The sequence below is a fragment of the Lemur catta genome, chromosome 5 (assembly GCF_020740605.2).
Source record: "Lemur catta isolate mLemCat1 chromosome 5, mLemCat1.pri, whole genome shotgun sequence".
In the NCBI taxonomy this organism is placed as follows: domain Eukaryota; kingdom Metazoa; phylum Chordata; class Mammalia; order Primates; family Lemuridae; genus Lemur; species Lemur catta.
The window spans coordinates 30,475,631-30,499,953 of record NC_059132.1 but is presented as its reverse complement, the minus strand read 5'-3'; the positions used below and the strand labels follow the sequence as shown (position 1 = coordinate 30,499,953).

The window sequence follows — 24,323 nt, the reverse complement described above, 5'->3', positions numbered from 1 at the left end:
ACCCCCTGAACGACGAGCCAGGCAAGACATGCAGAACAAGCCCAGCCGACTCACGTGTAGGACTCAAAGTCTCCATTGCTTATGGCTTCGATCAGCTGCTCTGTCACTTTTATAATTTCCTGTTTCCGCACTGTAAGGCAGAGGGGACACAGAAATAGGAATAATAATAACAATAATAATGAAATAATAGCGATAGTAATGAAGCACCAACTACCGTTGCCTGAGTCCTTGTCACACGCCAGACCCTGTGCTGGGATCTGAGGACCTCATGCAGGTTGTCTCATCTGTCCCTGCACTGCCCCTGGGAGACAGGTACCTTTAGCCTCCTTTCACAGGAGAGGAAACTGAGGCCGGAAAGGTGCAAACGGTGTGCATTTTCCCTCCACCGCACACGGCAGGGCCAGTGTCTCAGTTGGCAGCTTTTGCCTCCAACAAGCATACTTGGCGGGCTTTCCGGCTTGAGGCCTGATTTGAACTCAGGTCTTGACTCCAAAATATGCATCCCCACCACCTTGCTTTGCCAAGGGAATCAAAACAGGATCCACTGTGGCACTGTCACTAATAGCCAGGAACCAGGGGCTCCCCCATGGCCCAAAGTGGGGCTCACCCTTCAGTCTGGGTGAGCTTTTTGCTCCATTTGGGTGCCTATAGGAATCAGGCAGTGTACTGTCCAGAGCTTTCTAGGCAAAACGCATCCCAGCTGCTGAGACCTGGCCCTGGCCCGTCTGCCACTGACACACCACAAGCAGTTGGTCTTTCTGGTAGAGAGGTAGACAGGGGGACAAGGGGGACATCGCCACCTCTCATTCATGCAGAGCCGAACACGCAGTATCCAGGCTTCGCTCTTAGACAAACGTTCGTCTAAATTCCAGCCTAGGTCCTTACAAGCTGTGCGACTGTGGGCCACAAGGCTGTCTGCTGGTCTGTCAGGGGGAGATGACAGTATCCTAATCCCAGGGTTGTATAGGGATGGCATGGTGCGATGCACACGAAGCATTGGCCCAAAGCCTGGCACACAGTAGGTGCACATGATAGGTGCTGCCGCTCTCTGCAACAGCCCGCCTCCCCCCACTAGGACCGCCTCATCGGCTCCTCACAACTGCCCTGGCAGGTAGGCAAGGCCAGCTTCTCCCCGTCCACACGCAGGTGACGGAGCCTCAGTGGGGAGGAATGTGGCCAGGTGTCCTGTCTCCCAGCAGGGCCTGACAGGAGGCTCCCTCGTTTTCTCAGGAATAGGCCCTCTTTCCCTCCTGCCCCGGCCGCAGGCTGGCTTCCAACCGGCCGGCTCGCTGGCCCACTGGAGCAGCCTCAGGTGAGGCAGGTGGACACGCTGCCCGGAAAGCGAGCTCAGCCCGCGGCACCCCTCAGTCTGGACTGGGAGGGACACCAAGCCCGGCGGAGGCCCCTACGCGCCTTCCTCATCAGCTGCCCACGCGGCCCCGGCCACACCGGGAGTGCTCAGGCCTGGAGGACACAGATCACAGAACATCCACGCTGGAAGCACCCTTGGAGGCCACGGAGTCAGACTCATTATTAAACTACTGGGGAAACTGAGGCCCAGTGAGGGGTTGTGATTTGCCTAAGGACACGGAACATGGCAGGTGCAAAGTCTGGCCCCCAGCCCAGGCCCTTTTCCACGGACCCTGGAGGCCCAGCCCGTGTGCTGCTCTACCCCCCAACTCAAATGTGAGTTCGCGGAGGCCAGGCCATGGCTGCTCTCGCCGGCTGCATCCCGGAGCCCGGAACAGGCCAGGCCCTCACTACTGAATGAATGAATGCGTGCGCTTAGCCCACGCAGTCCCAAAGCCTCATGGTGCCACTTCACTTCCACCTCTGAGAGGAGCAAACTGAAGGCGCGCGAGGCCGAGTGACCTGCCGCAGTGGAGCTGGGACCGCACCAGAGTGGCAGCTCCAGAGCTGGTCACGCTGGCCGGCACCACCCTCAGCACACGCTGGGGGCTCAGGAGACGCTGCAGTTACCGTGCAGCGTCAGTTCCCATGGTGACCTGCTAATCCTTTCTCTCCCACCTTCAATCAGAATCACCTGGACTGAGAAGGAGGCCATCTTAAGGCCACGAGTGCCCCTGGGTCACACGGGCTGGCTTGTTGCCACCCTCTCTCTGGGGCCTTGCCTGGGGCTGGGGCACAGGTGCCCTCGGTACCTGTATGCACTGAGTGAATGAATCAGTGGGTGGATGGTGCCAAACCAGAGTCTGGGCTGCTCTCTTTGTCCTGTCCCCTGGAATTGCCCAAGTTACCTGGTAGCCGCTGTCCCTAGAAATCCAGAGCCCAGCCTCCGGGTCAACTCTTCCCTCCTTTTGGGAAGCCGGAGATGGAGGACGGGCAGAAACCCAGCCCTGCCAGAGCCACCTCGTTCTAGCCACCCCCACATGGAATCGGGGGCGATGACCCACATGCTCCGTGGGCTGTGGGACCTGTGCCACCTGCCTTGCCCTGACCCACCTGCCTTGCCCTGACCCTCCCAGCTTGCCATTCCACGAGGCTGCGCCTAATGTCCTGGCTCCCATGGGCTGCTTCTCACTGCCATCCCGGACAGTCTAGCACAGTGACTGAGGGCATGCACGCGGGAGCCAGGATTCTGGCTGTGCCACTTAATAACTGTGTGACCTTGGACAAGGGCCTGCCCTGTGCCTCAGTTTCCCCATATGGATAATGGAGTTACTGATAGTACTTACCTTGCAGAGTTGTTCTGAGGATTGAGTTAAAAATATATCACTAGACATAGCTAACACAGGTATGTCCTCACTGACAGCCAGCTGCCACTCCAAGCCCTTTACATCAGCTCGCTTCCATGACAACTGCTCCGTCACGAAACCCAGACAGAGCAGTGCCTGGTGCTCCATAAGTGAGAGCTGTGGTCGTTACCATCTGGAAATCTCTGAATCAGAAGTTCCTCCTGGGGACAGCCTTGGGTCCCTCGCCAGGGCAGGGCTGCGTCCCAGCAGCCTGATACGTGGTGGCTTGGTCTTGGCTGGAACCTTGGGGCTTGCGGCCTGCCAGGCAGACCACTGCGCTGCCGGACAGCTCTCGCTGTGTGCACCACCGCCTTCCTGAGAGTTGAAATCTACCCCCCTGAGAACCCCCAGTTATAGTTCTAGTCTTCTTCTGCCTTCTGGGGCTGAAAAGTGAGCACCTGCTTCCCCAGCTTCTATTCCCTCCCTGAAATCAGTCTTCTCAGGGCTAAGGGCCTCCAAGGTGTGGTTTCCAGGCCCTGACTCAAGCTGGCCATCTACTCCTTGAGGGTCCCTGGGCTGCCTGGATACCTCTCTGGGTATGAGCACACAATCTCAGGTGTGGTCTGAGTAATGAGAATAATGCAGATCTGGGGTAGCACTATCTCCTCCCCAATTCTGGGTCTTATACCTCTATTAATATAGCCTGAGAAAATGCCTGACTTGGCTGTGTCTTTGGCACTCAGGACACCAAGTTTGCCAATAGTCAAAGCCTAGTGGGCAGGAATCTCCCTGGTTTTGTTCTCTGGAACAGAAGATCTGGGGGCCCAGAGCTTCTTAGATCTGGAAAAGTCCACTCTGGTTCTGGGTCCTTTCTGTGCCCTCAGCAGCCCCATTGCTGTTTAAGGGGTTCATTCAGCAGCTGCTCAGTAGCAATCTCCGGCTTTCTCATCTGCCAGGTGTTCACCCAGACAATCCGAGAGTGCTCCCTACAGATGGGAAAGCTGAGACCCCAGAGAGGTTAAGGCACTCTCTCAAGATCACACAGCATGCTGAGCCCGAGGTGGGAGCAGCATTTCTGACTGATATTTCCCAGAACGTCTCTGCCCAGATTCTGAGGCAGCTCCTCAGTAGGAGAGAAAATGAATTTTTCATGGTTAACCAGGAGGAGAGGAGGTTGGGGAGTGGGGAGGAAGCTGCCAGAGCCCGGCACAGCTCGGAGAGCGAGAGGCCTCTGCGCTCAGCCAGAGGTGCTCTGAAATATTAATGTCTCTTTCTCTCCCCGGGGGAAAACGGTCCCTGGAGGATGACATTTCTAATTAACTTTAATGTCAGGTCAGGGTCCACCCCACCAGCTGCTATTCTCACTTAGTAAGAAGACTTAACAAATTAACACTAGAAAATGGTTCTCTGGGAACTTTCTCTGGGGCCTGAGAGGCTGGGGGAGGCACAGGGGCTCCTGTCTTCTGCCGAACACGAGGCAGAGCTCCTGGCTGAGCCAGCATCTCCTCTATCAGACATGGGCTTCCGGGGCTTTTGGACATGTGGGGAAACTGAGGCAGAGAATGGGTCCCAGTTCTGCCATTAATCACCCATCTGCCCTTTCCCCTGGCTGGGCCTCAGCTTCCTTTCTGTAAAAGGGGTCCAGGTATGCCAAAATTCAAGACTGCAAATCACCCCATCCTGATCCTTCAAAGCTGAGGACAACGATTGCAAATGTGGGACCTCAGGGACGCAGCCCAAAGGCACTACCCCAGGTGCAAGATGTCTTTGCCAGCTCCTAATTTACATGAATAGTACATACAAATTTTGTACTCTATTCAAAATATTTCTGTTTAACATATAAATTTATCTTAAAATAAAGTAAAATGGATGCTCCAAGAAAATGTCACGTGGCTTCCTGTCATTCCACGAACTCCAGTTTGAAACAAAGAAATTAAGATTTATTAAACACTGACTATGTGCAAACTCTGCACGAGCTTTATGTCATCTTCTTGTTTCACCTGCACAGCAATCCTCTGAGGTTGGTGCTGTCATCATCACTTCTTTGCTTTTTTTTTTGAGACAGAGTCTTGCTCTGTTGCCCCAGGTAGAGTGCCATGGCATCAGCCTAGCTCACAGCAACCTCAAACTCCTGGGCTCAAGTGATCCTCCTGCCTCAGCCTCCCGAGTAGCTGGGACTACAGGCACCACCATGCCTGGATCATTTTTTCTATTTTTTGGTACAGATGGGGGTCTCACTCTTGCTCAGGCTGGTCCCAAGCTCCTGAGCTCAAGCCATCCTCCCGCCTCAGCCTCCAAGAGTGCTAGGATTACAGGCATGAGCCACTGCGCCTGGCCCCACTTCTTTACTATTAAGGAAACTGAGGCTCAGAGAGGTTGAGTAAGTTGACCAAGGTCATCCAGCAAATGGGCTCCAGTGGAGAAGTGCATAGCCAGGTCTCTGTCTGCTCTGAGGCCAGGATTATGAGGTCACATCCAGTCTCCTCAGAATCCCAGAGCCCAGTTCTTACCACTGGGCAAGCGAGCCTTGCATGTGGGGTCTCAGAGGCACCATTTCTGGGCCCAACACAGACCTGTAGCATCGGAATCCACAGAGGCAGGCCCAGGAATGTGGTTAGAACACCAGGCTTGTGGGACTAGGAATGCTGACGTGACCTGAACAGGGGATTCTTCTTCGAGATAATATATTACTATTTTAACATATTTATTTATTTATTTGCTTGTTTGTTTTAGAGATGGGGTCTCACTACATTGCCCAGGCTAGAGTGCAGCAGCTATTCACAGTCATGATCTAATAGCACTCCTGGCCTAAGTGATCCTCCTGCCTCAGCCCCCCAAGTATCTCAAGATAATGTGTTTTTGAAGGTTGCCCAGGTGCCATCACAGAAGGTGGATTTGCTCTAGTGCCAGTCTGTGGTGACACAGTGCCCACCACCCCTCAAGTTGGGAATGACCAGAAAGGGACACACATAGGGTGGGGCCCAACTTGCAGGCACCCTGCAGAGTCAGGAGGCAGTCATGGCGTGCGGTGTGTCAAAACTGCCACAGAACCTGAATCGCAATTATACAAAAATATTTATTGTATAATAAAATGCTCTTTTCTGCATTTTTATAGTCTAAGGCAAAATATCTAAACTCCTAAAAAAATGTCTAAACTGCTATGGCTGAGTTCCCTCCAGGTCGACAGCCTTGTCCTCTGTTACAGAGACTCCGCAGGCGTCTAGGACATACTCCCGAGTGTGCAAAGCCCTGAGCTCCCTGTGCTGGGGAACAAGGGGGGCTGTTTGCTAAGGCATCGGGGATTAGGTGTCCCCTGAGCAGAAGTCAGCACTCCCTGCTCCTTCCTCCCAGCTCCAGGTGCACTTGCCACACACCAAGACCTCAGAGTGGTGGTCACCAGCCAGGCCCCGGAGCCTGGGTTCAAACCCTACCCCTGCCCTCCCGAGCTATGGGACCTTGGGCCAATGAACTTAACCTCTCCGACCTCTGTTTCCTCAGCTGTGGAATGGGGTTCCTCCCAGCACCCCCTTCCTGGGGCTGTTGCGAAGCTCCAGTAAGTTAGTGCAGGTCAGTCCTGGGACAGCACACAGCAAGCATTGCACAAGTGCAGCCTTGACTACTATTCCCGTGATGCCCTTTGTTACAGCCCAATCCCAGCCCCCTGCAGCTTTGCGCCTCCTCCGTCCATCTGTGAGCTTCCGAGGCCGTGCTAGATGCCTGGCCACGGTGCGGTGCGTCAGGGGCAGTATTCCCTGCCCTCCAGCCAATCAACTTCCTGAGTTTTCACTGTCCCTTCCTTTACCATTGTCACTTCATGTTTCTCAAATCAATTCTCTTTTTTAAAAAATCCAAGAATACTCATTTCAAAAGGAAAATTTATATCACTACTATACATTTACAACTTGAATATCTTAAACTTTTCTGTAACACACATTAAAGCAAATCTGTAACCTCTAGAATAAGAGAATCTACGTGCCAGCAGTGGTTCCAGCAGCCCACGGGGTGAACAATGCCCACGGTGTGCCCAGTTCACGAGGAGCCGAAGCAAAGCTCTTTGTGGAAGAGCAGCCTACGAGACGGGCACGGCGCCCTCTGGGCTGGAACTGTCAGTGAAGGGGTCTGCCCAGCCGGCACCAGGAAGTCGGGACGCCTAGACCCCGAAGGCGAGGCTCCTCCCTACCTTTGGTGTCTTCGTCCTCAATGGTGGTGTTGGTGCTCTCAGAAGATTCCTGACAAAGAGAACACAGGGGATGGTGAGGCCTGCCTGGCGGCAGGACGAGGCACGGCCAGGCGCGGCTGTCCCGGCTGCCTGATGGCGTGGCCCGCTCTCTGTCGGCCTCCCAGGCTCTGCCATCCAGATGCTGCACTGCAAACCCTGTCGGACTCTCCAGCCTAAGGAGGGGGAGGCCCAGCTAAGCAGGGGGCCGGGGGCCGGGGCAGGGATGAAGGGATGGCTGCAAGGAGAACCCTGCCATTTCTGGAAGGGCTGAGAGGGGGTTCCTGGGTCCTTTCTGCTCGAGGGGGCAAAGAGGGGGTGTGGAGGAGCAGAGAGACACCATGGCGGCCGCAGAATGGGGACGGAACCCACACTGGCAGGAGAGGAAGAGAGAGAGAGGGAGGCCCAGTGTGAGAGAGGGTGGGCTTTTCAGAGGGGAGGAAAAACCACACAACTGAGACAGCAATGGAACCAGAAGAAGAGGGACATAGGCCACCGTGCCACCACTGGAGCCCCTGGACAGAGGCGGGGCTGCTGGCTCCTCTGCCACCGGTGGGCCTGGGTGGCCTCACACACGCTCAGGAGGGGCCTCCATGGCACCTACCACTTTGGCCAAACCAAGCCCCACCCTCGCCACGACGGGCACAGAACAAGCCTGAGACGAGTTCCAGAGCAGAGGGGCAGGGAGAAGCGAGAAGCCAAGGGCTGGACGGGGGATGGGGCTCAAATCCACCTTTGGACCCGAGGGAGGCCTTAGGTCTGCTGTCAGCCTGCTGGTCTGGGCTGTGAAGTTGGAGGTGTCAACAAAAACACGCAAACAACACACACACACAACACACAAATTGTCACACAAGGCACACGTACCAAGCACGCCCTGAGCACCCTCTCCCCGCCCCAGGTTCCCAGTGCAGCCTGCAGGAGGGAGGCAGGAGCAAGGGTTCGAGGCCCAGCATTTACCGGCGTATAGGAGACGGCAGACACTCACCATTAACTGAACGCTGGAACTGGACTTTCTTTTCTGGAAAAACAAGGAGAAGAGATGGGACAGGAAAAGACACAGCGTGAAAACGGCAGGGAGCAGAGGAACGACAGGGGATGTGTGGAAGGAGGATGGGCCTCAGGGTCATCCTCGCTGGTCCTTTGTTGGCTTGGCCTCGGGACAAGGAGCCAGTGCCCCCAGCAACAGCTGACCTGGCGGGGCCAGTCCTCTCAGCCTGAAGGTTTGGGTTCTCATGCACAACTGCCAGGGTCTACCAATCTAACAACCAAGCTCAAGGTCAAGCCTCCTTTGGACCAGGGCTGCCCACTATGCCTAGCTCTCATAGGGGAAGCCAATCCTGGCTCTTGGATGCCAGCTGCCTAAGGCCTCCAGAATCCAATGCTCTTGAAGCAAAAAAGGGTGCTCAGGTCTGGAGAGGAGGCCCCATGTCTCCTCCTAGACTCCCTGTGCATCTCTAAGAGGACCCCACTCCCAGTAGACTGTCCTAGTCACTTGGGAAATTTGTCAGAAATATGCAGAATCAGCAGTGGCTCATGCCTGTAATCCTAGCACTCTGGGGGGGCTGAGGCGGGAAGATCACTTGAGTTCAGGAATTTGAGACCATCCTGAGCAAAAGTGAGACCCCGTCTCTACTAAAAATAGAAAAATTATCTGGGCATGGTGGCAAGTGCCTATAGTTCCAGCTACTTGGGAGGCTGAGAGGCAGGAAGATAACTTGAGCCCAGAAGTTTGAGGTTGCAGTGAGCTACGATGGCGCCATTGCACTCTAGCCTGGACAACAGAGCAAGACTCTGTCTCTAAAAAAAAAAAAAAATTGCAGAACCAGGTCCCCTCTGAGGAGTTTGATAACTAGGTGTGGGGTGGGCCTGGGCATCTGGGCATCTCCATTTCCAACAACAGCCCTATGAGATTCCCAGGCAGGGCCAAGTGTGGGAGCCAGTGCTAAGTGGCCTTTGAAAGCCTGCTTGCATTCACAACTCCCATGACTGCCCTATTCAGCTCCTTTATGCTGATGGGGAAACTGAGGCACAGCCAGACATGCAGCTGAGTCTGAACTTGAGTCTTTCGGCCCTGCCATTCAGCCTGTACTAGCATTTTGGGAATGTGTATCATCCCCTGCGTTGGCCGTGGAACCAAGGGAAGGAGGGCAGGGACAAATGTAGATTTCCTTCTCCTTCCCTCACTCTCTGAGCCAGGAGCCTTAAAGACTCAAATTCACAGATTGCAAATCGAGACTGACACTTGCATCACACAGATGGGAAACTGAGGCCCAGAGAGGGGCAGTGGCCTGTCCAAGGCCTCTCAGCAAGCCACCAGCAGAGCTATGGCTAGAACCCAGGCCTGCGTGCAGGACTCCTTCCTCTTCCTCTCTCCAGGGCTCCAGGTGCCCACGGTCTGACCCCTCTTCAAAGACTCAGCCTATCCTGGGCACCCTCACATCTGAGAGGCCAGAGGCCTCTCTCCCTGCTGCACCATAGGGGGAGCAAAGGAGGGGCTGGCAATGCCCTCTGGGTAGGCCCTCGCCACGGGGAGGCACTGGATATTTCTTGACAGTCTCGGGTCTAATTCTGGGCTTTCTGACTCCCAGATCCAGTGAGCCTCTGCATACCAGGAACATAAGACCCTGTGCCCTCCATCCCGGGCCTCCACAGACGTGGCAGGGTGGCTCACTGTGCGTTCCAATGCCCATGTGCTCTCAGGAGCACAGAGGCTCCCACGCCGGCATCGTCCCCAGCTGGGCTGGACGGTGTGACTCCCGCAGCCAGCAGCCTGCAGCCAGCCTCTCCTCTCCTCCTCTCCTCCCCATCCCTGTCCTCCCTTCGTTCCTCTCTTCTTCCTCTCGTCCCCTCCCCTCCCCTCCTAGTGTTGGCCTCACCCCCTGGCTGCAGCCAGACCAGGCACAGTCAGTGTGGGGAAGGGGACAGGCCCACAGAGCTCCACTGTCGGCAGAAACCTGAGGAGCCGCGCAGGGCCGGGGGGTTCCAGGCGGGACACGAGGAGGGAACACAGAGCAGAGACTGCATCAGATTCGGACGCACAGTGACAGGATGGGACATGGGGGAGAGAGGTCATGACGGCACGGATGGGACACCAACAGGGGCAGTGAGTGGGGCTGAGGGGTGGGAGCTGCCAGCTCCTCCTCACGGAAGTCAGGGCCTAGGGCTGGCCGGAAGGGGACGTTGCTTTTTGGTGGTAGAAAGGATCGATTTCCCTGAGTCACAGAAGATGACAATACTAACAATCCCGCACTGACCTGCACGTCAGAGCTTGATTTAAAAGGGACTTTCGCCAAAAGTAGAGTCGCCTCTCTCAGAACCACGTGCAGAAGCATGGCGTAAGGTTAGCAAGGATGAGAGAAATTGAGTATGGTCAAAATTGGCCTTGAAAGCCCCCAAAGTACACCGCATGTCACATCTCTGTGACAACTCCGACCGGGCCAGCATTTCCTGCAGCGCTGCAGACAGCCAGGCCTCTGGGTAATTCAGTTAGGCCCCAGGTGAACGGCGGTTTGTCCCTGGGGACCGAGGTGCAGGAAGAACGTGTGTGTGTGTTTCCCGCTTTGGCTGAAGGTGTGTGAGTTAAAGGAGCATCAGGTGTGGCTGCTGTCACCAGCCCCCGCAAACAACTGCTGTGCTCCCCTTGTACAGGTGACAGACCAACAGCCTGGGTCCCCCAGGGAGGGAACTGCAGGGCCGACTAGAACCCATGGCTTTTTGACTTGAAGTGCATTTCACTGGTACTGAAAACACGACTGGACCCCCGCCCCTGCTGCCCTCCCCACTCCTTCAGGGAGCGCCAGGCGGCAGACTGGGCTCCCCGGATCCTGGCCCAGGGTGGATGTCCCCCTCCTCCATCCTAAGCGAGGGAAGGAGGCTGAGTATGGTCAAAATTGGCCTTTGAGTTTCTCTTCATCCACACCCAGGCCACCCTGAGAAGTCCCCCAGGGTCTGTCCTGTACAGCAGGAGGCGGTGGTGCTGTGTGCAGCCGTGCCCACTGGAAAGCCTGCAGTGGACAGCAAAGCCCCGCCAAGCTACGAGCTGTCCTTGCCTCTGACGGCTTCCGCCTCCTGGCCCTGCCCTACAGGAGCCCGACCAGAGTTTCTTCCCAAGACCCAGCCCGAGGGAGGCCCCTCCTGACCCGACACCCAGTGGCTCTGCATCAGCCTTGGCCAGGGCCACACCCAAGAGCCAAGCACCAGAGCAGCCTCTCTCTCTGTCCCCTCCTATTCCACCAACCTGGGCCACAGCCCACGAGTGCCTGTAGCCTCTGTCCCCACATCCCCCAAATCAGGACCATGGAGTCCACTTCCCCCCAGCTCAGCAGCTCCACTTGGGGGACAGAGAAGGCCCCAGCTGCTGCAAGCCTGGCAGCCCCCACATTGCACAAACCTCCATTACCCTGTCACATTGTGGGGGTAGGCGCAGGGCTGGCCCACAGCAGCAGGCAAGCCCGAACTCAGTGCCAGATTGCATTACAGGGTTTGGGATGGGTCTCTTAACTTTATAAATCGACTTGGCTTTAGATCCGTGGTTTTCAAATATTTTCTCGAGCAAACTTTGTTTTAAGAGAAATTGTACCCCAAAGTCTGATAACATACAAAACAGAGAAAAAATAACACTGACCAGCAACTCGTGAGCACGTATCACATGCCAGCACCAGACCAAGCTATCGATGCAATTATGTTAGTTAATCCTCACCAATAGCCCTAGGAGGTGGGACCTCCTTTGACCTCATTGCATGAATGAGGAAACACAAGCTCAGGGAATGTCAATAACCAGCCAAGGTCTAGCTGCTGGGAGCCCACCCAGGCTCTCTTAACCGCCCTGATGGCTGTCCCGCAGAGCTGTTCAGGTTGAAGTGGACGTGAGAAACCCAGAACCCCACCCCATCTGCTGCGGGAAGTGCCTGCCCAGAAGCTTTGGGTTCCAAAGAGTTCAGTTTGCAAACCACTGACTCTGACTAATAACCAAATAATTATGTATTCCTCAAGCACTCAAGATAAGAAGGGAGAATGATTAGATAGAATATTGTCGCTTTTTTGTTTGTTTATAAGCTGAAATCATAGAAATGATCAAGTCCACAGCCCACCCGTTGTACCTAGGGGGACACTCAAGCTGGGACCAGGCTGAGGGCAGAGGGGAGGCCCAATCCTGGCATGGGCCATCCAGCCCAGACCCCTCCCATGCAACCCCTTGACAGACCAAAGCCAGTGGCCTGAGACCATACACGCCGCTCTGAACCGAGCCACGAAGCCCCAGCACACCTGGGAGGCTGTACTCACACAGAATCCCACACCGTCCAATGTCCTGGGCACAGCCCAGCCTGGGGGCCCTGGCCGGGCCAGGCTCTGAGCCCAGAAAAGGCAGAGTCTCAAGAGACAAGAAGATGGAGAGCAGGGGAGGAGGGAGCTGCAGAGAGCAGGGGCCAGGCCCCAGAGAGCAGACGGAGAAGAGAGAAGAGACGGGAAGGAGGGGCCACCGGGCCGGAGGGAAGTAGCTCGGGCAGGTGCAGGGTGGGACGGGGCCAGGCCCGTGGGGGAGGAGGGGATTCTTGGTGGGCCAGGGGGCACCTCTCGATCCCAAAGCCTGGAGGAATGGCTGTATGTCCTCCACAGGCTTTCTGGGTTGGACTAAGGTGCGCTGGGGGGCTGCGGCCCGTTCCAGCCCACCCACCCTAAGGAAGGAGGAGGTCACCAGTCATGGCCACGTCTGTCTCCTCCTCACACCCTCTTGCTCACCAGTCCTCCAGCCCTGGAGAACCGCACAAATCTCCTTCTGACCTGCCCCTTTCTTTGTGCCGGCCCCCACCCCAGGGTGCCTGCCTCTCTCCCACAGCCCCCACCAATCACAGTGAGCAGGTGGGCACCAAAGCCCAGGTTTGCGGGTCTGGGAACGGCCTGGCCACAGGTGTGACCCGCGCCTGCCCAGGACACCATCCAGCAAGGGCTGGGTCGCAAGCCAGTCCGCATCGGTGGCAATGCTGCCGGAGACGGCCTGCCGGGCTGCCGGGCTGCCAGGGCTTACCTTCACACCATCGTTCTTCTTGTTTCCTCCACTCTTCCCCCCTGCGGAGGAAAAAAAGTAGAGGGTTAGCAACACCAGGCAGGGCACCAGGGCCCACAGGGCGAGGAAGAGCAGCATCCACGAGCAGCCAGAGGGCAGACTGCAGGGACGGAGCCGGCTCAGCAATCCTGGGGGGAGGCCGCCGCCGCCTCCCTCCTTGGCGGCCCAGGGACTGCCAGTGGCCCACTGGGTGGGCCTGGACGCCCCCGTTCTCAGCAATCTCGAGTGTAACCCGCCGGCTTCATGGGTTGAGGGAGTTATCCAGTGTGTCCCAGGACTGTGCAGTTGCTATTTCAGCCTGGGGATTCCCTCTGGATCCCAGTCACCCCCGTGCCGGTGGTGGCCAACCCGGAGGCCCGGCTGCCTGGCCCGGGGCTGGACGCTCCCTCCCCGCCCTGGCCCTCTCTAATTTTAGCCCCATGCTGCTGCAGAGGTCATGTGTCAGCCCTGCCTACTCACTCCAGACAGCTGCAGGCCGAGTTTTGCCGGTGACAAGAAGCAGATGGCCCCCCGCCGTGGCCCACCCTGCCAGAGCACCCATCCCCTGCCTTTCTCCTCGGGCAGCACAGGCCTCCCCAACCTCAGACTCCGGAGCCCCACACTGGCGCTGGCTGTGACCCTGGTGGCAGGGAAAAGCAACAGCTCTCAGGGAGGCCTCCCCCGCTGTCATTTCCCTTTCCCTCCCTCCTCACCTCCTGGCCAGAGCCCTGCAAGTGGGCACCAGCCAGGAAATGGCCCGAATGCCCCGGCTGGGTCAGGCTGCTTCAGACCTTAAGCAAATGCCTTAAACAAGCCGCGATATCTATAAAGGGCTTAGCACAGCCCTTGACCTGTATGCAGTAGGTGTTCAGTAAGTGGTAGCTCCTGGTAGCCTTGAGAGGGTGAGCTGGGAGGGGGCATCCCAGGGCCCCTGGGGGGTGGGGCTCTCGGCTGGCCAGCTTGGCAGTCACCCCACATTTGCACCTACGACCCCCTCAAGGCTCTGGTCTAAAGAGCCCACTCACACAAACCAAGGCAGGGGGCACTTCCGGATGCCACAGCTGAGAGGAGTGGCTGTCCGTCCTCCACAGGCTCTGGGTCGGACTAGGATGGGCAGAGGGAGTGCTTGCCCTAGGTCCTCAGGGAGGGTGGGCCCTCTCAGCTCCAGCCACTACTGCGGGCTTCTGTGAGGCCACAGAGCCTGATTTTTAAGAGATGACAGAAATCTGAGTTTTTCTATGAAATCTCCTGATTTTTAAGTGCTAGAAACCCGTTGCAAAAAAATTTTAAAACTTTTCAAACACCTTTGGCTGCACAGAGCACACTGAGGGATTAGAGCCGACCCTGGGGCCGCCATATTGTGAACTCTGGACTAGAGTTCTCTAGGGTGCTTCAGTTGTTAAAAAAAGACTCTGACTGACTGGGTAGCTCATCTTTCAGTTTAAGGAATGGCAGGATCCTTGTCTAGGGAGAGGGTGGGAGGGCAGTTCACTGTGGTAGGAAAAGCCCAAGTCTCAGGTTCTAGCGTGTGCCCACCTCTGGGTCTCAGTCTTCCCAGCTGGTTACATGGGCCGGGGACCTACTTGGTGAAGCCGGGGCCGCCCCCTTCTCAGAGCGGGCCCTGTGTCCACAGCAGCTTCCTCGGCTGGCCCCAGCCCCAGCCAGAGGGCCCCTGGGGTGAGCTTTGCTCTATCTGCTATCTATATCTGCTCCGCTGCCCGCCAGCCTCCCGGCTCCCCAGAGAGAAGCCTCTGGCGGACACTGGCCCCGGCGCTCTCCAACGTGCCAAGAGGAGCTTCTTGCTAAGCCCTGACAATAATCCCTTCCCCTTCCCTCTTTGAGGCCACATGCCTCAGGTAATTGGGCACTCCCTGCCTTAACCAGCCTGGCTTTGGCCAAGGGCCTGGGAGGCTCCTGCCCTGGCCTCCCTGGTAACCCAGCCTGGTGAAAACCACTTGCTCTGGGCTTGGTCAAGTCTGTGCTGAATGCAGGCTCTGCCTCTCCCCAGCTGTGCGACTGGGGGCCGTCAGAGCTCACCTCCCTGAGCTCCCGGCAATATCTCCCTGTTGTCTTGTCATGAAGGCCACCTGAGCAGAAGCTCAGGACTGCTCAGCACGGGCTGCAATAACCGTGTGACTCCCTCGGCCTGGCTCCATCCTGCCTAGACCTGAACCCCCAGCATTCTGGAAGCTTATCCCTCTGGCTGGCCCAGGCTGAGGCCCCCAGCACTGCTGCAAGGTAGGGGAGCCAGATTAAATCTCTAAGTAGTCCTAGTGGGCCCTAGGCTTGCTGACCTTTGACCTCTTTCCACCTCTGGGTACAGGTTTGTGACAGGTGAGCTACACGCCCCAGTCATGGAGTCCTCTGCAGCCCCCACTGTCCCTAGGACCCCTACCCTGGGGGCACCCAAACATCCAACAGGACAATGCCCCAGCAGACAGGTGCAGGGTGTGCTGGGGACTCTGAGGTCCCACCACCTACCAGAGAAGTTCCTGGTGGCCAGCATAGTGGTGAGAATGGCTCCCTGCAAGAGACAAGAGGAGGGCAGTGGGAGGGGAGGCCAGAGGGGAGGAAGTGCAGCGGGGACAGAGAAGGTTTGGGGAAGGAGAGGCAGGTGCTGCCTTCAGAGACGAGCCAAAGCTTCTGCCCCACCCTCCATTCGACCCCCACCCCCCGCCCAGAGTCCATCCCCCACCTCCCTGGAGAAGTCAGGGTGAGCTAGGCTTTAGCTGGCACAGCTCCGGGGACAAGGCCATCCTAGGAGCAGATATTAATAGGTCCTGAGGCCTGGCCCAAGCTGATGGACTTGAGGACACCTAACGGTGGGGACTTCTAAAGGCCGTGGATGCTTCCTGCCTGGGCAGCGACAGCAGACCTTGCGTCCCTCAGCCCCTCCACCTCTCGGCCCTCGGTCTGGGCTGCGAGCACATTGCTTTAGGACTAGCTCGTGCCTCCATGGCCTATGGGCTCAGAACCCTGGAGGATTCTCGGTGTGGAGAAACCTTTTTCTGTCAACGGGTGGGCTGGGGGACAATGGCCTTCCGGTTCTGACGCTGTCTGATTCAGACTTGACTTGGACGCTCGTCATCTAACAGTTTACGGTGTTAAGAATCCCTGATTCCGACATGTTGAGACTTCCTCTGTGACACGGTTCCCACGGCAGGATGGGGGTGGCACTCAGCTCTCCTGGCACCATGCAGACCCTCACCCCCTTAACCCATGTCCCCATCCTGAGCCTCCATTCCAGGCCTGGGGGGCAGCGGGTGAGGAGGTTCCAAAGGAGCTGGGGCCTCCACATCTGCCCCTCAGTGTCCCCAGCGTGCTGATGGCTCCTCTGCCCTGACCAGCTGGGGGCCCCTCGGTGCCCGGCAGGGGCTAGGCCAGGAGCTGCCACAGCCCTGAGAGCCCACAGGACCTGGGAGAGGCCGCCACTCTGGGCCCACCTGGCCTCACTATGGCTTCCTCCGGGCCATGACCACTGTGTGAGTGTCTCAGCCATTCCTCCCCAGCGCTTGGCAGCTGGGGCCTCTCTGCGTGGTCTCCTGTCCAGCCACATCTCACCCACAAATGCTGTCCCCAGCCACTCTGAACCACCTGTGGTCCCCCTAGGGGGCCATGCTCGCACTTCCAGACTTCTGCGCAGGCAGCCCGCTCTGTCTGGAACATCTCCCATTCTGACTCTACTCGGCTAATGCATGGTTGCCCTTCAGGGCTCAGCTTAAGTGCCACTGGCTGCAGGAAGGCGTTCCTGATCCTTCCAGACCTGGGATGCTGGTGCTGTGCGGTGTACTGCCACCACCTCGGGGCTTGCCCAGACATGACACTCACCGCGTCCCGGGCACTTGTCTGTCCTCTCTGCTAGACCGAGAGCTCAGTCAGGGTGGGGCTGGGGTCCCATTCACTGCTCACTCCCCTAGCCCAGCCCGCCATTCAGCATGCAGTAGGTATTCAATAAATGCTTGTTGAATCCATGAAGGAAAGAAGTCATGAGCGAGTCTCTTGGCCTCTGTGGAGACCCAGACCAAGCTACTCCCACGTCGGGGGGTGTGGAGGGTGACGACCCGTTACCTTCAGTTTTCTCCTGGCATTGAACTTCTTCAGGCAGTCCACGGTCTCCTGTCTGTGCATGCAGGAGGCCACGGTGGAGCGGTGCTGGGGGAAGGTGGGGAGAGGTCTGTGAGTGGCAGGCAGGGCTACCCAAGGGGGCCCCTCGGTGGGGCGTCTTAAGGGAGATGTGATTGCATCTCGGGGAGGACGAGTCTTTGTTCTAGGGGATGCTGCAGGGTGCTTAGCAACCTGGCACCAGGCATTCGATGCCAGCAGCAGCCCCAGTCACGATGCCAACCTGGAACACCCCCCTTGTTTCCATATTCCCCCTGAGAAAAACAGCAGGGTCAGAGTCTCTTGGATTAAGCCCCCTTGGCTCTAGGCTGAGCCTCAGGGACCGGGGCAGGGCCGGGACTCCGTGAGGGCCTGGATCCTGAGGTCTGGAGGGGCTCCCGGGAGTGGCCCTGGCGGGGGGAAGCTCACCGAGATCCACGGGTGCTTAAGGGCCTCGGCGGCTGTGATGCGTTTGGATGGGTTGATGGTCAGCATCTTGTTGATCAGATCCTTGGCTTCCGGGGTGACGGTGTCCCATTCTGGCGACGGGAACTGGAAGGGGCAGAGGGGCCAGGTTTGCCCAGCCTGCCCCAGGCCACCCCTGCGATCCCCCAGCCCCTGACTGGCAGGGGAGCAGGCAGGGGTCCTGCTGCCCATCCACGTGGGCATCTGCAACCAGGAGGAGTTGGGGCTCCTCAAAGAAGGGACCCTTCTGGGCCAGGGGAGTGGCAGGGTCCCCTGACCCTGGACAAATCAGAACATGGCCAGAGGGAGAGGAGACCTCCCTGTCATTCTGAGGCTGTGCCTTATCTGGGGAGCCCAGGCCAGTGGTTATAGCCCAGACTGCAGAATTGGAAGGCCTGCGTTCAGTTTTGGCTCTGCCTCCCAGGCTGTGTGACCTGGGCCAGTCACATGACCCCTCGAGCCATCCCTAGAGATGTTGTGAGAGTTAAATATAATATAAAGCATATGGCACATAGCTTAATAGACATCAGCCTTGCGAAAGAGCAGTGCAGCTTGGTAGTTAGAAGCATGGATGCTAGAGCCAGACTATCTGGGTTTAAATCCCAGTTTTACCATTTCTTAACTCTGTGATCTGGGCAGTCACTTCACCTCTTGTGCCTCAGTTTCCCTATCTATGTCATAGATTGATGTGAGGATTAAATGTAATAAGATACGTAAAACATTCAGAAGAGTGCTACAGAAGTGTTAGCTGTTATTATTATTTATATATATGAAAGAGAGAAAGACATAAAACCTGGCTGGGGGCCTGCCCCTCCCCTACTCCTCACCCCACGTTGGTGCCAATTCTACCTGCTGGGGCCCCACAGGATAAATCCCGTCACTTTGAGCCCCCAATCATGAGGCACAGTGTGGACACTGCCTGGCCCTGGTCAGTCTTCACACTCCCCTGGGGATCACCCCTGCCCAGTACTAGAGTGGCAGGGGACCTGAGTGTGCTGGGAAGACGGGAGGGAGGCCATTGCAGACCCCCGACCTACTGGACAGTGGCTTCCACTGGAAGGCGCCAGAGGATACGGGGGCCGGAAGGAGGAGCGACACTCACATCATAGGCACCGGCTTTGATCTGCTGGTACAGGCGGTGCTGGTCCTCATCCCAGAACGGGGGGTACCCAACCAGCAGGATATATAGGATGACCCCTGGAGAGAGAACCAGAGAGCCTTCAACCCCCTGTGGGGAGGTGGGGGAGTGATGGGAGAGGAGAGAGGGGCCCCAGAGGCGGGGGAAGCCGGGGGCACAAATTGGCCTTTGGATGGACTCACCGCAGGCCCACAGGTCCACAGGCTTCCCGTATGGGTCCTTCCGCAGCACTTCTGGGGAGAGGTATCCAGGTGTCCCTGCGAACCCTGCTCCCAGACACACACACAGGCAGACACACACACAGAAGTGGGCATGTAAGTGCCCTGCAGCAAGATTCTGCTGGAAAAGGGGATGCGGGTTGCCCTAGGACAGTCCCTGCCCCCAGATGCACGCAGGCCTGATTCCTGAAACCCTGACAAGCCAGCAGAGCCTCTAGATGGGGTCGGCAAGCACATGGCACATCTGTCACCACTCCCCACAGCCTGGGGCAGACAGCAGTCACAGATCACAGAGCTTCTTCCCACCGGGTTCCGACTCCCGACTTCGAAGCATAACCCTGCCAGCAGCCGCTACCAGTCATTTGCTGGCGGCTGTCAGGGTGAGCTGTGCTTGCCCTGTCAGCTCCAGGCCGAGCGCTAAACCCCTGCCCGCTCTCCGGCCCCTGCAAGAGCTGGTCGTGGGAGTCAGGAGGCCTGTCCTACTCTTGCTTTGCCCCTAAATCCCTTGCGTAGGTCTCTTGACCTTCTTGGCCTCTGTTTCCCCATCTGTCAAAGAGGGATCAGGGATTCCTATCTTAAATACCTCCTGGGGTTGCTGAGAGGATCAACTGAAATAATGGACATCCAAAGTATTCTAGCAAGTAATACAGGAACAGTTAGCAGTTGCTGAGTGAGTCCGCTGAGCGCTGGGCTCATGTCATCTGCACACTGCTCTTGAGGAATATACTATTATTGTCCTCATTTTACAGATGAGGAAATGAAGGCTCAGAGAGGTGAAATGATGTGCCCAAAGTCATACACCTTGTAAGTAGTAGAGTCAGGATTTGAACACAGAGCTCCGGTTCTTAACAACTGATCAATATCGCCCATTAACGAGTAGCCCCAGACAGCTGAAAGGGACCCAGTTATGCCAAAAATCCCAAAATGCGCTGGATCACCTGACCTGGCTTCTTAAAATCCCTTTCCAAGTTTCTTAGCCTCTGTTTTCTCATCTATAAAATCAGAATAAAAACCTCTAATACCCAGACTGGTGGGGGAACCCCACGGAAGCCCCTAGCGAACAGCGAAGGTGTGTGCTCATATGAAGAAGCCACGTGTGTCCATATGAAGAAGCCGTGCTACCGTTTTAACAATAACCGTGTCCCTGTGCCTGGCCCCAGGAAGACAGGATGGGCACTGCTCACCCCCTGAGCCCTGGCTGGCCCCACGTTCATCTCCAGCCACCGCAGCTTGGGCAGGGTTTTCCTAGAGGCGGATTTGCGAACGCCCCACCAGCCCGTCCCACTCACCAAACCATGCCTGCTGCTCTCCTTCCACCTCTATGGCCAGGCCAAAGTCCGCCAGCTTCACCGCGGCACCCTTGAGCTTGGAAGCCAGCAGCAGATTCTCCGGCTTGCCGGGAGAGAAGAGGGAGAACAGGGAGGAAAAGGCCAAGAGACAGTCAGCAGGTGCAGAATCTCGCCTTCCGGGCCCGGGCTTACAGGGAGGGCGGCTGGACACTCCAGAGGCCCCTGCCCCCACCTCCAGCCCCAGCCACAGGATCCTGAGCTTCAGTCCCCAGAGAGGGGACGATTTTATGACAAGATCCCCATCTGCTATAACAGAAAGACCCTTCCTCCACCAGTCACCCCTCACGCCCTCCCCTCAGGGTTTGGAGCTGGGGCTAAGGTGAGGGTGGGGGTGGAGTTGGGGGTGGTACAACCACCATCGCAATAAGAAGGAAACAGCCTGTTTATTGTGCCCCTACTATGTGCTAGCCACAGGGCTAAGTGCTCTGCACACACCATCTCTTGTATCATCTCAGCAACCCTTTGGGGTAGGTGAGATGCCCATTTCCCACAGGGGCCTTCTGACGTCCCTGGACAAAGTCCCGCTTGTTCCTACCTCAGGGCCTTTGCACTTTCTGTTCCCCTGCCTGATCATGAGCTCTCCCCATGAACTCCACAGGGCTGGTCCCTTCTGTCTGTCCAGCTCTTGGCTACATGTCACCCCTTCAAAGAGGCCCTCCCTGACTACTCTATAAAGGAGGAAGCCTCAGGTGTCCTCTGTCTTAGCTCCCGTTGTTACCTTCTCAGGTCTCATTGTAATCAGTAATGTTTCCCCCATCTGTCCATGTGCTTGTTCACGATCTGTCAGCCCTGCGGAATGTGAGATCCTTGTCTGTCCTGTTCACCACTGTATCCCCAGCAGCTAGGATTGGGGCGGGGGCGTGGCACATAACAGGCATTTAAGAAGTATTTGTCATATGTATGACGATGACGGCCAGGCATGGAGCCTCATGCCTGTAATCCCGACGCTTTGGGAGGCAGAGGCAAGAGGGGTGCTTAAGGCCAGGAGTTCAAGACCAGCCTGGGCAACATAGTGAGACCTCGTCTCTATAAAAAAAAATTTTTTTAAATAAACAAAGATGAGGAAACTGAGGCTTAGAGAGGTTAAGTGACTTGACCAAGATCACACAGCTGGCAAGTGATAGAGCCAGCATGGAGGCGAAGTCTGAGTCCATCTTAGCCAGTCGAGGCTGAAAGACGGTGGGGCTTACACATGGGACCAGCAGCCAACCTGGGGACAGCCCTATGCCTGGCCTCCGGGGCATCGAGGATGCTGCCTTTCACCGGCTCAGGGCTCCCGAATTCCTCCACTTCCTGCTGGCCCTCTTCCACCTGGGGGACCCAGGACAGAAGGATGCTAAGAGTGTGGGCTCTGCGCTTAGGTACTCCTGGCTTCTCACCCCAGGGCTGCCACGTCTATGCTGTGCAATTTTGGCAAATTATTTCACTTTCTGAGCTTTAGTTTCCTCTCAGAAAAATACCCACCTTATGGGGTGGTACATGGATTGATTAAGACAGTTGTTGTAAAGTACTTCACAGTGGCCTGCAGCAAGCACTTGACCAACCCTGGGATTCATGTTTTCTACCTGGGGAGGGGCTCGGACTCTCTAGAGTCTTGGTTTCCAGTCTTCCTCTGACCCCCATCCCCAGTGAGACTTCCGAGGAGTCCCACCTCTCACCGTTCACTGCCCAAAGCTAGGATGGACCCAAACAAGTATAGCTCCCTCTGCCTGGCTTGATAAGGCTTCCTTTGTCCTCTGGGGACTGTGTTCCCAACATGTCCTGGGTCTCAGTAGCCGTCCTGCCCTGATTTGATGAATGTGTCACTAATTAGTGTATCCAGAGTGGCCTAAATTTGGGCTGCCTCTCCTCCTTCCTCCTCCCGTGCAGGGGCTGTAGCTATAACGGGAACAGGCCCTCAGGGAGAGCCGCCCTGCAGTGTGGCCAGAGACCCTCTTCGAATGTACACTTGCCTAAGTGTCTAGACGGAGCCACAGGGAGCTCACCTGGAGCTCAGGTGAGAAGCCATGGACTGCCCGTGACAGTCAGAGGTGGGCAGAGGTTCCATTCAGAGCACGGTGCCCCAAAGAGGGAGCTGGACCGACTGGAGCATGCCCAGGGAGGGTGCCCAGGCAGGGTGCCGAGGATAGGGAGAGCCTGGGAACCACGTCCTGGGTGGGAATGGCGGCGTACAGCCTGCAGGAGACTCAGGAGCTGCGACAAGGCTGCCCCAGTCCCTCTAGGGCTGTTCCAAGCTAGAGGCTTGATCTCTGTGTGGTTCCAAATGGCAGAACTGAGGTTCAGGGCAAAGCTCCCACAGCAGGCAAGATGGAAGGAGTGTTCCCCAATGGGTCAGGGGGCTACTCCATGGGAAGTGAGCTCGTCGTCTCTGAGGCTCAAAAAGCAAAGGTTCGTTGGATACCTGGCAGGGTCACCCTAGATGGGGCTGCTGCAGAAGCAGGGGCTAGATAGAGTGGCTTTTTGACACCAGACTCCCAAGGTCACCAGATCTGGGGTTAGAAGGCCAGGGTGCCCTCATCCTAGCTCAGGACAATTGAATGGCACGTCTGTGGGCAAGTCCCTTGGACTGTTTAGGCCTTAGTTTCCTGCTCTGCAAAACAGGGACGATATGAGCCACCAGCTGCTGATGACTTGAGGCCCAGCAGAGGAGATCCACAACGTCTGTGCTGGCAGGGCAGGGCCGGGCAACTAGTGCCAGTCCAGACTCCACACCTGCTTAGTCCTGTCCATCTCCTTCAGGTGGGAAGAGGGAGGACTCCAAGGGCCCAGAGTCCTGTTTTTCTTTTCTCCCAGCCCGCCAGAGACTGGGGAACAAAAGTAACAATGTGTCCGTATACCAGGCACTGTGCTATCTCATTTGACATCCTCACCAACTCCGTGCAGGGGTTGCTATGGCAACGCCATAGTAAAGGAGCTGCAGCTCAGGGGGGTCAGGATACTCTAGACTGTGCGGCTGGCAAGCGGCCTGCTTGGGACTGGGCCCCGGCCTACCGTCTTCCTCACCCCACCGTAACCAGTCGTGGCAGTCCAGCTGCACCTCACTGGCATGGCACAAAGCACATGGGCTGGGAGATGGGAGACCAGGGGCCCAAATCCAGGCGCTCTGCCTTCCTAAGCTCAGTTTCCTCATCTGAACGGTGGGAAAATATTCCTACCCACTCCCCCTTCCAGCCTTACTCGGGGACATTAAAAGGATTCTGGTAATACTCGGCTCTGCAGGAGGGAAGCACAGAGGTGGCCAGGCTCAGGGTGGGCAGGCTCCAGGGTGGGCAGGCTCCCAGGGTGAGCCGCACCCGTGTGGGTTGCTCACCTTCAGGTCCCGGTGCACCACCCCCATCTGGTGGCAGTGCAGCACAGCCTCCAGGATCTGCTGGATACAGTGACTAGGGAGAGAGAGAGGAAGGGGTCACAGTGGTGCGAGCACAGGCCTCCCCTGGGACGCTGACAGAAGGCGAGAGTACCTGACGCCCCGGTGCCATTGCCAGGCAGCACCTGGCACTCACCTGGCATCTGCCTCGCTGTAATACTCCCGGGCCACGATGTCTTCAAACAGCTCCCCGCCGGTGACCCTGGGGAGACAGGCACAGAGTCACCCTTCCATAGAGACAGGAAGCTAAGGTTGGGGTCCAGGGACCTCAGGACCTCAGCCAGAAAAGGAGGGGCCCCAGGATCTCTGGGGTGCCCCTGTTATAATCCCCTTCATTTTCCAACACATCCTTCTGCTGACTCCCCTCCCCTCCCCCTCCCCACCCCTGTCCTTCTCCCCCACTGGGCCCAGGCTGGACCCCAGACGTGGGTGCCACTCAGAACACATCACTCGGTTCATCAGGAAGCCCACAGCCTCCTCAGTCGTTAACATGTCCAGGCTGTTTGCCTGGACCAGCCCATGGCCGACTCTCACCGCCATCCTAGGAACCCCTGGGGCCTGTCATTTCATCACTGCTTTTCTTCCAATCGACTATCTTTAAAAAATTAAACATATTCCAAAAGGAAACTTTATATTGCCACTGTAAATGGAAAACCAGCATCACTGGCCACAAATAGAAGAGAAACAAAAATAAATATAGGATGAAAGCTAAAAACGTTTGTTGGTGTTT

At 56.8% G+C, this 24,323-nt stretch overlaps 1 protein-coding gene across 1 annotated transcript in view; it reads right to left on the bottom strand.

Moving 5' to 3' along the window:
* Positions 1 to 24,323, bottom strand: part of CAMK2A (calcium/calmodulin dependent protein kinase II alpha) — a 60,421-nt gene that overhangs the window by 7,170 nt on the left and 28,928 nt on the right. The window contains exons 5-16 of the mRNA XM_045551386.1: positions 23,730 to 23,795; positions 23,537 to 23,609; positions 20,167 to 20,269; positions 18,842 to 18,925; positions 18,624 to 18,718; positions 17,486 to 17,608; positions 17,024 to 17,107; positions 15,437 to 15,479; positions 12,938 to 12,978; positions 7,898 to 7,930; positions 6,877 to 6,925; positions 55 to 130 (exon numbers count right to left, since the gene is read on the bottom strand). Coding sequence (XP_045407342.1) covers positions 55 to 130; positions 6,877 to 6,925; positions 7,898 to 7,930; positions 12,938 to 12,978; positions 15,437 to 15,479; positions 17,024 to 17,107; positions 17,486 to 17,608; positions 18,624 to 18,718; positions 18,842 to 18,925; positions 20,167 to 20,269; positions 23,537 to 23,609; positions 23,730 to 23,795 — 870 coding nt within the window. The remainder of the gene's footprint in view (positions 1 to 54; positions 131 to 6,876; positions 6,926 to 7,897; positions 7,931 to 12,937; positions 12,979 to 15,436; positions 15,480 to 17,023; positions 17,108 to 17,485; positions 17,609 to 18,623; positions 18,719 to 18,841; positions 18,926 to 20,166; positions 20,270 to 23,536; positions 23,610 to 23,729; positions 23,796 to 24,323) is intronic.